At 41.0% G+C, this 12924-nt stretch overlaps 1 protein-coding gene across 3 annotated transcripts in view; it reads left to right on the top strand.

Annotated features, from left to right (window-relative positions):
- Window positions 1–12924, top strand: part of DSCAM (DS cell adhesion molecule) — a 435274-nt gene that overhangs the window by 400695 nt on the left and 21655 nt on the right. For all 3 annotated transcript variants that reach the window (XM_075710780.1, XM_075710791.1, XM_075710770.1), the window contains exons 29-31: window positions 2759–2874; window positions 5611–5760; window positions 10548–10745. In XM_075710780.1, the coding sequence (XP_075566895.1) occupies window positions 2759–2874; window positions 5611–5760; window positions 10548–10745 (464 nt within the window). The remainder of the gene's footprint in view (window positions 1–2758; window positions 2875–5610; window positions 5761–10547; window positions 10746–12924) is intronic.

The raw sequence follows: 12924 nt of genomic DNA, 5'->3' as shown, positions 1-12924 counted from the left end.
ATATCTGCAGGTTAATGAAAATATAGGTAGATATGTTTCCTCCCTTTAAAGAATTAATCATTGGACAACTCATCCACCAGACTGTTATAATACTTTGATGCCTGAATTTTCCTAGGTTAGAAAATACTTGGGCACCAGACTTCAAAACTGCAATCCTAAAAATCTTTGTGTGCTGCCAAGTCCTAGAGGCACTTAATTGCTGTTGGCACTTTAGGTTTTTATAACCTGAAGGTTGAGCTATTGTGGTCTGCAGAAAATAATTCAAAATTCCTTGAGCCAGAAATAGATAGCATGCTAATCAGCAGCAATCCTCTTGCTACTGCCAATTGCCTGTTCTGTGTTTGGACACTCCATGTCACCTTGCCGCTGCATACAGGAGAATTAATTAGACCAGTAAGGAGGAGGAAAGAGATCATACAAAACAAGGCATAACTCTTGAGCATGGTAGGGAATTTTCCTGAATATAGACAGGCTTGTGTTCTAGTTCTGGCTTGAAGGACCTTCCATGTATTTTGCATAAAGCTGTCCCTGGAGCCAAGAATGGAATTCAGAATTCTCTCTTGGCAGGTGAGCAATATGACTGCAAACCAGGAGAACTGTCCTCCTGCTCCCAGTGATCGAACCAATACTTTCTGTGCGGTTCAGTACTTTGCAATAGTAGGAATATGGAGTGTACTGCAGAAGAGCTTCTAGCTCTCACTGGGATTCTGGGGTCTGCATTGTCTCAGGAAGATGTCTGATTTGATCCCTTTGTCTGCTGTGTCCCTGGTGACTGGAGGAGGGGTGCAATAATGCATTTATTAGACTCAATTATGTATTGCACAGATTCTATATGTATCTGATTGCATGTATACTATAACTATTGGATTATTGATTATTAATTGAAATTGGACCTCAGAAATCCAGTTTACTTGATCACAGGTTTGCTCTATGATCCTGGAAAAACCCAAAGTAGTCTGACTTTTCAAGGGCATGTATTCAAGCATATTTGGCATGCAGATAATATATTAGTCTCTGATTCTCTTAACATTTCAGCAACTTGAGTGGAAACCAATAGGAGAGTGGCACCTAATCCATGCAGAGACTTCAAGAATGTCAGTGTGGAATTTACCTGGATTTTAGGATCCTAAATGTCTTTGAAAATTTATGTGCCTAATAAGACACTGTGACTACTATTCTCCACTGATTATACATGGAGAAAAGTCTGGCAGCCCTTGGGTAGTTCTCCTGACGTTTTGCTTCCGTAATGATAAAATGAGGCACCAATTGTAGGCTGTTAGAATGCATTTCAGCTATGCCTCTGTACATGATGGAAACAGTACCATCTAACCACCTGGGTAAAGACAGAGATGTTAAAGTTTGAGATGCATAGGTAGTGTTAATGCTGGGGACTACAAGAACAGGGAAAGCCAGGAAGTGAGAATCAGCCAGAGAGTTGTACCTGTGTGTGTTGCGGATCTTGCTCATGGATTTAGAGCAGAAATACTGACCACGTGACAAGGAAATTCCTCCTAAAAAGGACTCTCGGAGAACCTGCAAACCTGCAATTGTTAGGTCTTGCTCACATGGAGACACAGCAGGAAGTTAAGGCAAGTTGTCTAGAGATGTGGGCTCACCACACATGCATTAAATCTCCTGTGTAGAGACCCACACTCAGGGAAGAAGTGAGCTTATCATCAAGCAGCTTAATAGTCCTCTGCAGATTCCATTAACAGCAATAATTCATTGACAAAGGAGAATTAAACCGAGTGATCTACAGCTATTTTACACTAGAAAATGAGCCTTCACTTGGATTTTAAAGTTCTTTGAAGTGTAAGCCCTTGGATCACACTACTGGCTGATTTGTCTTAACTTTCCTCAGCCTCCCTCCATAAAGAAGTATTTGGAAATATTTCCTCTCCTCCAAAGAGTAATTACATCAAAAAGGGCAAAAAGTTCCTGCGTTTTTAGTGCAGTCTGAAGGCTTCTTGGTGCGAGCTCTGTACTAGAAATGACTGTAGCACTCAGTTTTACTATCCATTTTCATTTGTTTTTGGTAGACAGCTTATTTAAGAATTCATTTTCTGGTACACAAAATTCAAAATGAAATTGTTTCAATTTGCATGATGATAGAATAATTGGTTTATGTTCTTTTTTAGAATATTGCACCTATCTATTAGAAATAATTCATGAAAGTAAACAAGATTTGCAATTTTAGTCTTAGAGCATCAATGGGACTAAAACCTTTATTTATTTTATACAATTCATTAATGGAATCCCTAGTTATTAATTTGTTTTTTCATTTGTCAATTCTAGTGGTATTTGGAATTTATCTAATGAAAAATATTGAAAAGTTAAAAAAAGAATTATAAAATTACTCAATACATCATTTTCCTACCAACCTGCTTGATCAGCTGTATGTTTCTTTACTCATATTCATGAGGAATGAAGGAAAAGGTCCATCTTTCAAAGTGTTTTTAATAATTTCATTATATGACGGTACTTGAAGAAAACTATATGAAATTTTCAGGAGATCCCTACTGATAAAGAATAGACCAAATCCCTCAGCATTGTGCATTCATCTAACTGCTTGGCCTGTGCAATAAATTAACACCATGGGCTTGTTCTGAAGAGGGGAAAATAAGACATATGAGTGTTTTGCTGATTATGGTTGTATTATTTTGTGTTTGAGCTGGAGAGATTTAAAATTAGGAAGTTTGCAAGTATCTTTTCATTTTTAGGCTGAATGTTAACGTGTTCACTTCTCTTTTGTTTTTAGCAAGAACACCAGGACATCAGATACACTTAATAAGCAGCAGCAAACACTGAGGATGCACATAGACATTCCCAGAGCACAGCTTCTGATTGAGGAGAGGGACACAATGGAGACCATTGGTAAACTCTTGTTGGGCTTATTTTTCACTGGCACTTTAGGTGGACTTCCTTTACCCCACACCTTTTCCCCACTGCACACATCAAGAAAAAAGAGCTACAAAGTAATTTGTCACATTTGAAAACTGAGCTGATTTTTTTTTTCCTCATCTTTGAATCATTTTCCACTTCAAGTAATCTCAGTACAGTATTTAAAATAATACAGGACATTAGGAAAATGAACCTGGTGGAAAGAGCCGCTTGAAGAAAATTTAAATGAAGACTGGCAGTTTTATGATTTTGATTTCTCTTTTGGCTTTGACTAGACAGTTGGATCTCTGGCATTACTTAGAAGAAAAATGAAATTCTGAAACTACAATATCAGTATTTAAAGATTTTTAACGGCCAACTTCTAAAACTTACATGTTGCATATTGTATCCACCTGTTCATAGCAAATGACATTTCAACATTTTGATCAGTTTTCAGCTTTTGTGTATCTATGCAAAATTTAAATCCAAACTGTTTCACACAACAGAAAACAAGATTTCTCATGTGGCTGGCAGATAGCTGAACTGTCATGAAAAACAGAACTTTTTGGTCTTGGGTTTTTTCCCCAAATAATTTTAAACACAAGATGTCTGAAATTTCAATGGAAGAAAAATACAACCTGATCTCGTGACTGTATGGGTACACACTGTGGTAAGACCCTCCAGAATGACTGATCTTGTTACACTTCTAACTTTTTTGGATCAAAATCTGTGTAGAAGAAGCCTGTGATGGCTGAGAACGTAAGAGCATCCCAGGGGTGATGGCCGGAGAGCAGAGTTCCGCAAGCTGGGAGCAGCATCTCTGCGTCTACTGCCCATGCCTGCACTGGGGAGACACAAGCTGCTTCAGCCCCGCGCCCTGTCACACTTGCTGCCAGTCTGGCATGGGGGGTCACCTCAGGGGACATTTCACAGTTTGTGCTGCAGATTTGAGAAGGAGACCTCTGCTTCACTTGAAATACAGGCTTTTTTTAGTTCTGATTTGAGCTTCCCAAAGTTTGCCTCTGTGATGCAGTCTTTTGTGCCAGGCTTCATCCTAAAGACAGTTTTTACTTTTGAGTTACAGCTTCTGAGCAATAAGGGGTTATAGTGGAAATACCATTAGTGCCTTAACTGTAGCAATGCGATCAGTGCCTTGGTAATAGCCAGCTCTCCACAAAGCACTCAGAATAAGCAGGCACTTTGGCAGTCTTTGACATAGTTTACTGCCAAGAAGCTTTATTCCCAACCTGAATAAGAGCTCATCCTGTGCCAGAGACAGAGTAATTTGATTTCATAATGCTCATTCTATTTATGGCCTTGTTTGGGTAAAAAATGCTAGTTATGTTATTGTGCAGAACTGTTCGCCTTAGCGGTGTCTTGTCAAGTTGAAAAAAAAAAAAAAAAAACCAAACCAGGAATGCCTAGAAGAAGCAGATAAACCTCTGCTGACTAGTAAATGCATGGAAGACCCACTGCTGCCAGTCCCCTTAGAAATACCTTACAAAGCTATATAGCATAGCATAGCAGGAACTTCTTGTGGCTTTCATTACTGTTAGGAGTGGATAAAAAGCCTGTAAAGAATGTAAAAGAAAGTCTGATAACATGCAAATAATTTTTCTGCAAGCACAGAGTTAGTGGAAGATTTATTGCTGTTAAACCTTCCACGATCAAGTGGACCAGATCCCTCTTTGGAGCAAAATAAATACAACACAGAGATCGCCACTGAAAAAAAAATTAAGTGCTGTATAGCACTGGCTTTCTGCAGGGATCAAGGTCTGTGTAGAAATTTGGTGCATACATCCTACCCCATAGGGAAGCAATAGGCAGCAGAACCATACAGCAGTAAAGGTCAGTGCTCACCTTTTTTTCCCAGTCCTTCCCAAGGTCAGGCTTCATCTCGCACCCTTGCAGCTGCAGGAAAGCCCATAGTCAGCTGGACTGACTGTGTTTTGAGAAACTTATATGACTCGCATAAAGCTCCCCAAAGCTTCTTTTTCAAACCTACAGTAGTGAGGTTTGGTGCAGAGAGAGCTGGTAGGACTTAGCCCTTAGCTTCCAGAACAGCAAAACACTGGACTTAAGGATGCTTAGCTGCCCTGCAAGTGTATTTCCATTGTCTTCAATATGGTACTCACATGCCTCAAAATAAGCCGCTCCCTAAGAACAGTCTTGGGGCACAGCCATCCTGTCTACAATATTCTGTCTCTGGAGAAAAAGCTGACCGTTAGAGGGTTAGTTAGCAATGTTACCTAACACCCTCCTTTTGGGAAGACATGGGTGATTTCACTGAGGACATTACTAATTCTGTTAATAAAAAGAAATAAATTGAATATGTTGTTGAAAAGCTCAGCTGAGCTCTCTGAAAATGAAAGGGAAGAGGGCAGTGTTCAAAAGATGGGAAAGAAATAAATTAGGGCCAAAAATAATTACACACAAATTAGCTTTTTGGAAGGATCCTTAATAGTCCGTCTTAGCTGCACATCTCTACGGTGAAGTCATAAAGACAGACATGAAAATTACACTTATTCTTTAGTTTTGTGTGAACTTTGAGTTTAAACCCACAGGCTCCCAAGCTGTGGTACACACTTCAGAGCCATCTTCAGCCCTGCAGAGAAGAGGGAGCTGCCACTGTCAGTGGTGGCACCCAGCTGACAATAAGCCCGGGGACTGGCTGTAAAGCTTTTATGAAGGCAAACCCAAAATTCAATATTCAATATTTTTTACTTACAGATGACAGATCAACAGTTCTGCTCACCGATGCCGATTTTGGAGAGACATCTAAGCAGAAGTCACTGACTGTCACCCACACAGTACATTACCAGTCTGTGTCACAAGCTACAGGACCACTGGTGGATGTTTCTGATGCCCGGCCAGGAACAAGTAAGCATATAACAGAATATGTTATCTGGAGAGGAGAAAGCTATAAGAAAATGAATACTGTGCTCCTGCATTTGCATCCTCATGGGGTTTTTTCTTCAATCTGAAGGTTGAGGGAAATCTATTTAGGTCAGCAGAGAACATTTCTTATACAATTGCATTTAGTGATTCAATATGGTAAAAATTGCATATGCATCTGAAATGTAAGTGTAATTTGAAGTAATTCATACCTGGCTTTCACTAAGCCAAATCCATGCTAGATATTAATTTCTAGAATTTATTGAGTGAATTAGCTTAATGGCTTTTAGTGTCTAATATATTTTTTTTCTTGGTGATCAATCTTTATTGTATTTCAAAATACGTCTGCCCTCCTTACCTCACCATCAGGCAAGAAATACATTTCTCATTATTGCTTTTCTGAAAAAGTTGTATTTCCAGTTTTAGTTATTATGGTAAATTACTTTCCCAGATACATTCATGTTGAGTTATTCTCGTAGTGATTAAAATACTATCATAAATTAATATACTGCTGCAATCCATTCTTCTTAATTTCTCTCATGAATGTGTTCCATATCTATGTAAATGGAAGATTGAAGGAATACTAATGAGTTAGGAATATTACCGAAGTGTAGTTCACTAACAGTGTGCAATTTCTAAAATCTCTTGGATTATTTCTATCCCCTGATCATTTCAGAATTTGTTTACCTGGTGAGTTTAGTGAACATAAATGCGGAAAGCTCAGTTTTGCATCACCTAAAATGCAGATTATTTGAAAAATCTTCATTTCATCTTCGTTTCCACCCCAGTCTTTGTAAATGATAGCTGTTCTAGTCCTGACCTTGCTGCTGTTCTAACTGACAGTGTTAAGTTATGGCTGGTTATTTCTTGAAGACTAGATTAGTACCATCATTTTTCATCTATGAAGAGTCGTGACAATTGAATTAGAAGAGTCAAGATACGACATTTGTTTTCTTTCTGGTACCACTCTTGTCTCACTCCTTTTGTTCATGTACATGCTGGCTAGCCTGCTCACTAAGAGCAAAATGTATCATATCATTTTTATCATGTTGGCAGGTCAAGATTGCCTGAGTAAACAATAGACTTTCCATTGTTTTCCAACCCTGCCTTTTCTAATAAGGAAAGAGGCACCACCCCAAAATTGCCTGCCTGTACCACACCACAGCATTTTGTAGCACCAGCATCTTCCATTCCTAATCCCTTTTTTGTGTGCAGTTATGTGCTTCAGTCCTCTGAAGTCAGGGAGAGACTTCCCTCAAATTAAACTGGGGTTTAGCTCATGTATGAGAGTATGACCTGTGTCCAGCCCAGCTTTGGAGATAGAAATCCACCATCACTTTTATTATGCAGTAAAGATCTGATTGCAGCAGTGTGCAGGGCTGGGTCAGAGACTTTTAGGTTGTGTTCTCTGGATTTAAGACACTAATATAGCTTTGATAGAGGCTAGGCTATGAGATTTTTGTTTATACCCACAACTTCCCTTGTGAAGAGGGGTGCAGTGCCCAGCTGGGTGGCTCAGGGGTTATGGACCTCCCGCCTGAGCACACTCACACTCACTGATTGGCAAATATTCCCTTGCAGCACTTTTTAAATTGTTCTCTAGTTCTTTTGTATTTATTTGTGAAAGAGGTATGCTCTGTGACCCTTTGCCTTGCTCACCTCAGCTCTTTAGAGTTTATGTTGAAACATAGAGCTGGCTTAACAACTGGGGCACCAGATGTGCAGTTTTCCATCACACCGGCAGCTCTGGAGCTCGCTGTGTCTGTGCTACAAAGACCCTTATGCAGGCGCAGCACAGCTGGTGCACAGCTACTGCTCAGCACATGCTCAGCAGGACAAGCACTGACCTCCTGCGTGCTGGCAGCAGGCTCTCCTGCCTCCTTCAAATTGCTGAAAAAAGCATACTGAGTCACGGGATCAGAGAGCAGTTGAGGTTGGAAGGGACCTCTGGCCACTGGCTAGTCCAACCCCTCTGCTTAAAGCAAGGTCAGCTAGAGCCAGTCGCCCAGAGCCATACCCAGACAACTTTTTCATATCTCCAAGGATGGAGACTCCACCACCCCTCTGGGCACCACGCCTCTGGGCAACCTATGTCAGTGTTCAGCCACCCTCACTTTACACCTCACACAGTAAAGTGTTTCCTGATGTTCAGAGGGAAGATCCTGTGTTTCACCTTGTGGCCATTGCCTCCTGTCCTGTCACTGGGCACCACCGAGAAGAGCCTGGCTCTGTCCCCTTTGCACCTTCCCTTCAGTATTTATATCATAGAATCATAGAATAGAATTGTTTAGGTTGGAAAAGACCTTTAAGATCATCCAGTCCAACCATTAACCTACACTACCAAGTCCACACTAAACCAAGCAAGGGTAGACTAGACTAAACCATGTCCCAAAGTGCCACGTCTACCCGTTTTTTGAACACTTCCAGGGATGGTGACTCCACCACCTCTCTGGGCAGCCTGTTCCAATGCTTGACCACCCTTTCCATAAAGAAATTTCTCCTAATTTCCAACCTAAACCTCTCCTGACACAGCTTGAGCCCATTTCCTCTCGTCCTATCACTTGTTACTTGGGAGAAGAGACCAACACCCACCTCACTACAACCTCCCTTCAGGTAGTTGTAGAGAGTGATAAGGTCTCCCCTCAGCCTCCTCTTCTCCAGGCTATACAATCCCAGTTCCCTCAGCCGCTCCTCATAAGGCCTGTGCTCCAGACCCTTCACCAGCCTTGTTGCCCTTCTCTGAACACACTCCAGCACCTCAATGTCTTTCTTGTATTGAGGGGACCAAAACTGGACGCAGTATTCCAGGTGCGGCCTCACCAGTGCCGAGTACAGGGGGACAATCACCTCCCTGCTCCTGCTGGCCACAGCATTCCTGATACAAGGCAGGATGCTGTTGGCCTTCTTGGCCACCTGGGCACACTGCTGGCTCATGTTCAGCCAGCTGTCTACCAACACCCCTAGGTCCTTTTTGGCCAGGCAGCTTTCCAGCCACTCTTCCCTAAGCCTGTAGCATTGCATGGGGTTGTTGTGACCCAAGTGCAGGACCCGGCACTTGGCCTTGTAGAACCTCATACAGTTCACCTTGGCCCATCGATCCAGCCTGTCCAGATCCCTCTGCAGGGCCATCCTACCCTCGAGCAGATCAACACTCCCACCCACTTTGGTGTCATCTGCAAACTTACTGAGGGTGCACTTAATCCCCTCATCCAGATCATTGATAAAGATATTAAACAAGACTGGCCCCAAAACAGATCCCTCTGATCCTTCTCCTCTCCAGACCAAGCAGCCCCAGCACTGTGCCGAGAGATTTCCCACCAGCACTCTCCTTCTGTCCTTCCTGTCTTCCCTTGAAGCAGGCACGAATCTCACTTCTGGCTATACGACAGCCAGGTGCCAACTTCCCACAGCTGGTACAAGCAGTGGTTTGTACTGACAGGCTGGTCATGTCGTGCCAAGAGTGTTTTTGGATGTTATCCATGTGAGGTAGTTATGTGTGGACTACCAGGAGGATCAGTTGTCAATGGCACTGGGTTCATATTTTTCCACTGCTGTAGGGGGAAGATGTGAAACAGGAGAAGGATCAGACCATAGCTGGTATTTGTAAATAAATACCTTGTTTGTTTGAAGCAGCAGAATACAAATTCTTACTGGGAGTGCTTAGAAAGAAGCAATGCTCAGAGTCATTATCTAGGCATTGTTTTTTTCTCCAAATTGCTTCTGCTAAAGTCTCTTACCTCAAAGACTGACAACTTCACCATTTGAATATCAAAGAACATTTGAATAGATTTGAATTTTTCATTTCTAATACCGTTTCTCTCTATTGTTAGTAATATCCTTTCAGAAGCTTCGAAGAGAAATCCTTCAGTGCTGATTTAGTCATTTTTTGTTTGCCACATAATGATTTTTCTATTCCACTTGCTTTGGTAGGGAATACGAGCCTCACTTTTACAGAAGAACTATTTGTTAACAAAATTAAGGAGGTCAATTTTGGCAGTCAGTTCGCTTGTACTCCCTTGGTCACCATATTATCTCTAGGATAATAAAAAATAAACCATTGCTGACCTTAAACAAGTAGCAGATGATTTTTAAAGTTTAAGAAATTGTATTTATTTACTAATTTTTTAAAACAGTCAAATCTTTATGAACCTGTTCCTACTGAAACTCTGATAGCACTATTACAGACTATGTTTTATGTCTTGGCTACTTGTTAAAAAAAATAGGAAACCTGTAGCTGATTAATACTGTAATATAGGAAAAGTATTAGTAAAATGTCCAGAATAGGAAATTATATCACCATATTTCTGAGCACGTTTTTACAAACTGAGGGCAGGTACCTGGTGTAGGGTGTTTCTGAGGGCACATCTATGCTGATAATTTATCTTAGACTTCGCTTGAGACGTGGTGTGAAATCCCTGACCAGATCTACTTGCCTTGTGCTCTTGCATCTCAAAGTGGGTTTTGGTACTGGAGAACTGCTTATGTTGGAGTAAAGGGATAATGAATATGTCAATGGGAGTTTGGTGGGGCTCTCAGTTATTCAGTTGCACCCTTTTTAAAATGTATGTTTTCATTAGAAAGAGGGTATTTCAAAAAAGCATTAGCAGTTTGGTAATGAACAGCACTTTCATGGTTCATTTTTTTTCCACAAAGAATGTTTTGTGGGTTTTTTTAACCAACATGATCTCAGTGGCCATCCCTTTCTGACAGGGCTTGTTTCCTTATCAATTCAAGAGCCCAGTGGCAAAGACCCTCTCTGTTATCCATCACAGATCCTACCACAAGGAGGAGTGCCAAAACCGGACCCACAGCTCGCAACCGCTACGCTAGTCAGTGGACCCTCAACAGACCTCACCCCACCATATCAGCTCATACCCTCACCACAGACTGGAGGCTGCCCACCCCCAGGCCAGCAGGATCAGTGGACAAGGAAAGCGACAGCTACAGCGTCAGCCCCTCGCAGGACACGGGTACGGGCTGCTCTGCAAGGCTGCTCTGTGAAAAAGGGACAGCAGTAACTGCAGTAGCCTTCTTGGTCCTTGATGTACTTCATTTGGTGCTTAGGTGTCACTATTTTTTCCTTGCTAGGGTGTTTTTCTACAGGCTATTTATAAGGGGTGCCACAAATGCACGTAGTGCTAATGAGAACAAATACTGTGCCCATGGTTTCTCATGCTATACATGCATACTGGAGTCCTTTGAAAGATATGGTGGTAATTTTTCCTGTAGCTGAAGTGCTGTACTTCCTGTATCTGAAAGAAAAAGTAGGAGGATTTCGTGCCTGAAATGGTATTGACCAGGAAGGGGCAGTATTAGCAACCAAGAATATGCCCTCAAGTCATAGGTGGAATGGTTTTAATGTTTGAGCTACATTGAGGTTAATATTTTCCTTTTCCCATTCATGTAATATGTTCATAGGGTTTGTTCTAAGAGGGAAAAATGAGATGGAAAAATCTGGAATTAGAGTCCAAGTCAAAATCCATTCATACCACTGAATACTGCAGCAGCTAGCTCTGATTTCCCTGAGAAACAGCATAGGTTTTATTCCTCTAGATGATAAGTGGGGACACACTGAATACATATTCTGCCTGCAGTCTTTATAAAGTCACATTATAAATGCAATTGTAACTGACAAAAAAAAGCTTTCTCCTCTGCCGTACACTGAACAAGTGACAAAAAAAAGGCAAATAAATGAGCAAATGATTAAGTAGAAGAATAGCCACAAAGCAAATCTAATAAAGGTTAAATATGAAGAAAGGTAAAACACTATTCAAAGGTATGTCTGACAGAAGCAAATCCAGGCTTACTCTGGACTCCTCAGAAGGAATTGCTTACCTTCCATCCTGATTTTAGGGGAAAAGCATTTGTCACGTGAAAAAGCTATGTGTTAGAGCTACAAAACAGTAGGTGTGACTGGCCTTTCACTATGAAAACCAGTATGACTGTTTTTATTCTCTCTATAAGAACAAGCATCTGAGTTCCCTTACATCCAGTAATTTATAGATTGGAGTTCTCATCTTTTCACAATTCAGCCTCTTAAACTTGCAGACCCCTATGTATAGGTAACAGCACTCAGTAGGTACCTCTAGGCAGCTGGCAAACTTCATCCTGATTTCTTCAGGTAGAATTACCATAAGGCTTTAAGGATTACCTCTAATAGCTATACAGATACAAATATAGATAGCAAATGTTATGTCAGAAACCCTTTTTATAGACATTCCAGATTTCAGGTGCGCTTGCATGTGTTCCAACATTCTGTCACCCAAGGATATTTTCCAGTGCCCATGGCAAAGGGCGGAGAATTCAATTTTCTGTGTGGTTTAATAGACAAACTACATGCAATTTTGTTAACAGACTTCATAATCTGCGTTTTAACATGGATACCTTCCTACTCCTCTGTGTCTACCCTTGAACACACAGTGATTTATGTAAGGAATAGCAAGCTTTAGATCATGTTCAAGAAAGGTTTTCTTGTGCCAAAATGTAGCTCTATTATGACACTTTGTTTCTGGGGAAAGAATAGAGTCAGTTTAATCTAAGTACTTCAGAAGTTTAAAATTTCCATATAAACATTATATTCGATGTATCCAAATTATGTGTTCAAGAATCATTTGAACTAGTGTCCATATTTGATCACTTTTGCAACATGGAGTTCAGATTTCTGAATCTAGTTGATGCCATTGATATTTGGCAGAATTTAGCACTTCTTATCAAAACAATTCCAAGTTTACAAATCAGTAGCTCTTAAGCCTAGGAGATACGCACTGCAGCAGTTCATAGTTGTAACTAAGTTCTAATGTTCTGACTAGAGGCCATTAGAAATTTTCTGATGAACCAAGGTTTCTTGAAGTTCGCCCTGGGCTTGGATGTACTTTCATCAAATCTAAAGTAGGTGTTCAAGCAGATTCTTCCTGGAATAGTCTCCCCAGGGCATGGGATACAGGAAGCTGTAGGTCCTGAGCTTCATGGACCAAACTGGGATCTTTGCATGACCATCAGATTTACAGACACTGCTCTATGGCACTGGGCAACTGCAGCCTTCCAGGAGTTTCCAGGTGATTGGAAGTTTGGAAAGACATTATTTTGGTCTGATTTGCAAATCAAATGTGAAAAACAGAATGATGTTTCGGGGGGGTGGCAGGGGAAGGA

This window comes from Pelecanus crispus, chromosome 1, assembly GCF_030463565.1.
Source record: "Pelecanus crispus isolate bPelCri1 chromosome 1, bPelCri1.pri, whole genome shotgun sequence".
Classification (NCBI taxonomy): domain Eukaryota; kingdom Metazoa; phylum Chordata; class Aves; order Pelecaniformes; family Pelecanidae; genus Pelecanus; species Pelecanus crispus.
The sequence above is the reverse complement of the archived record's forward strand: the minus strand, read 5'-3'. Positions and strand labels throughout refer to the sequence as shown.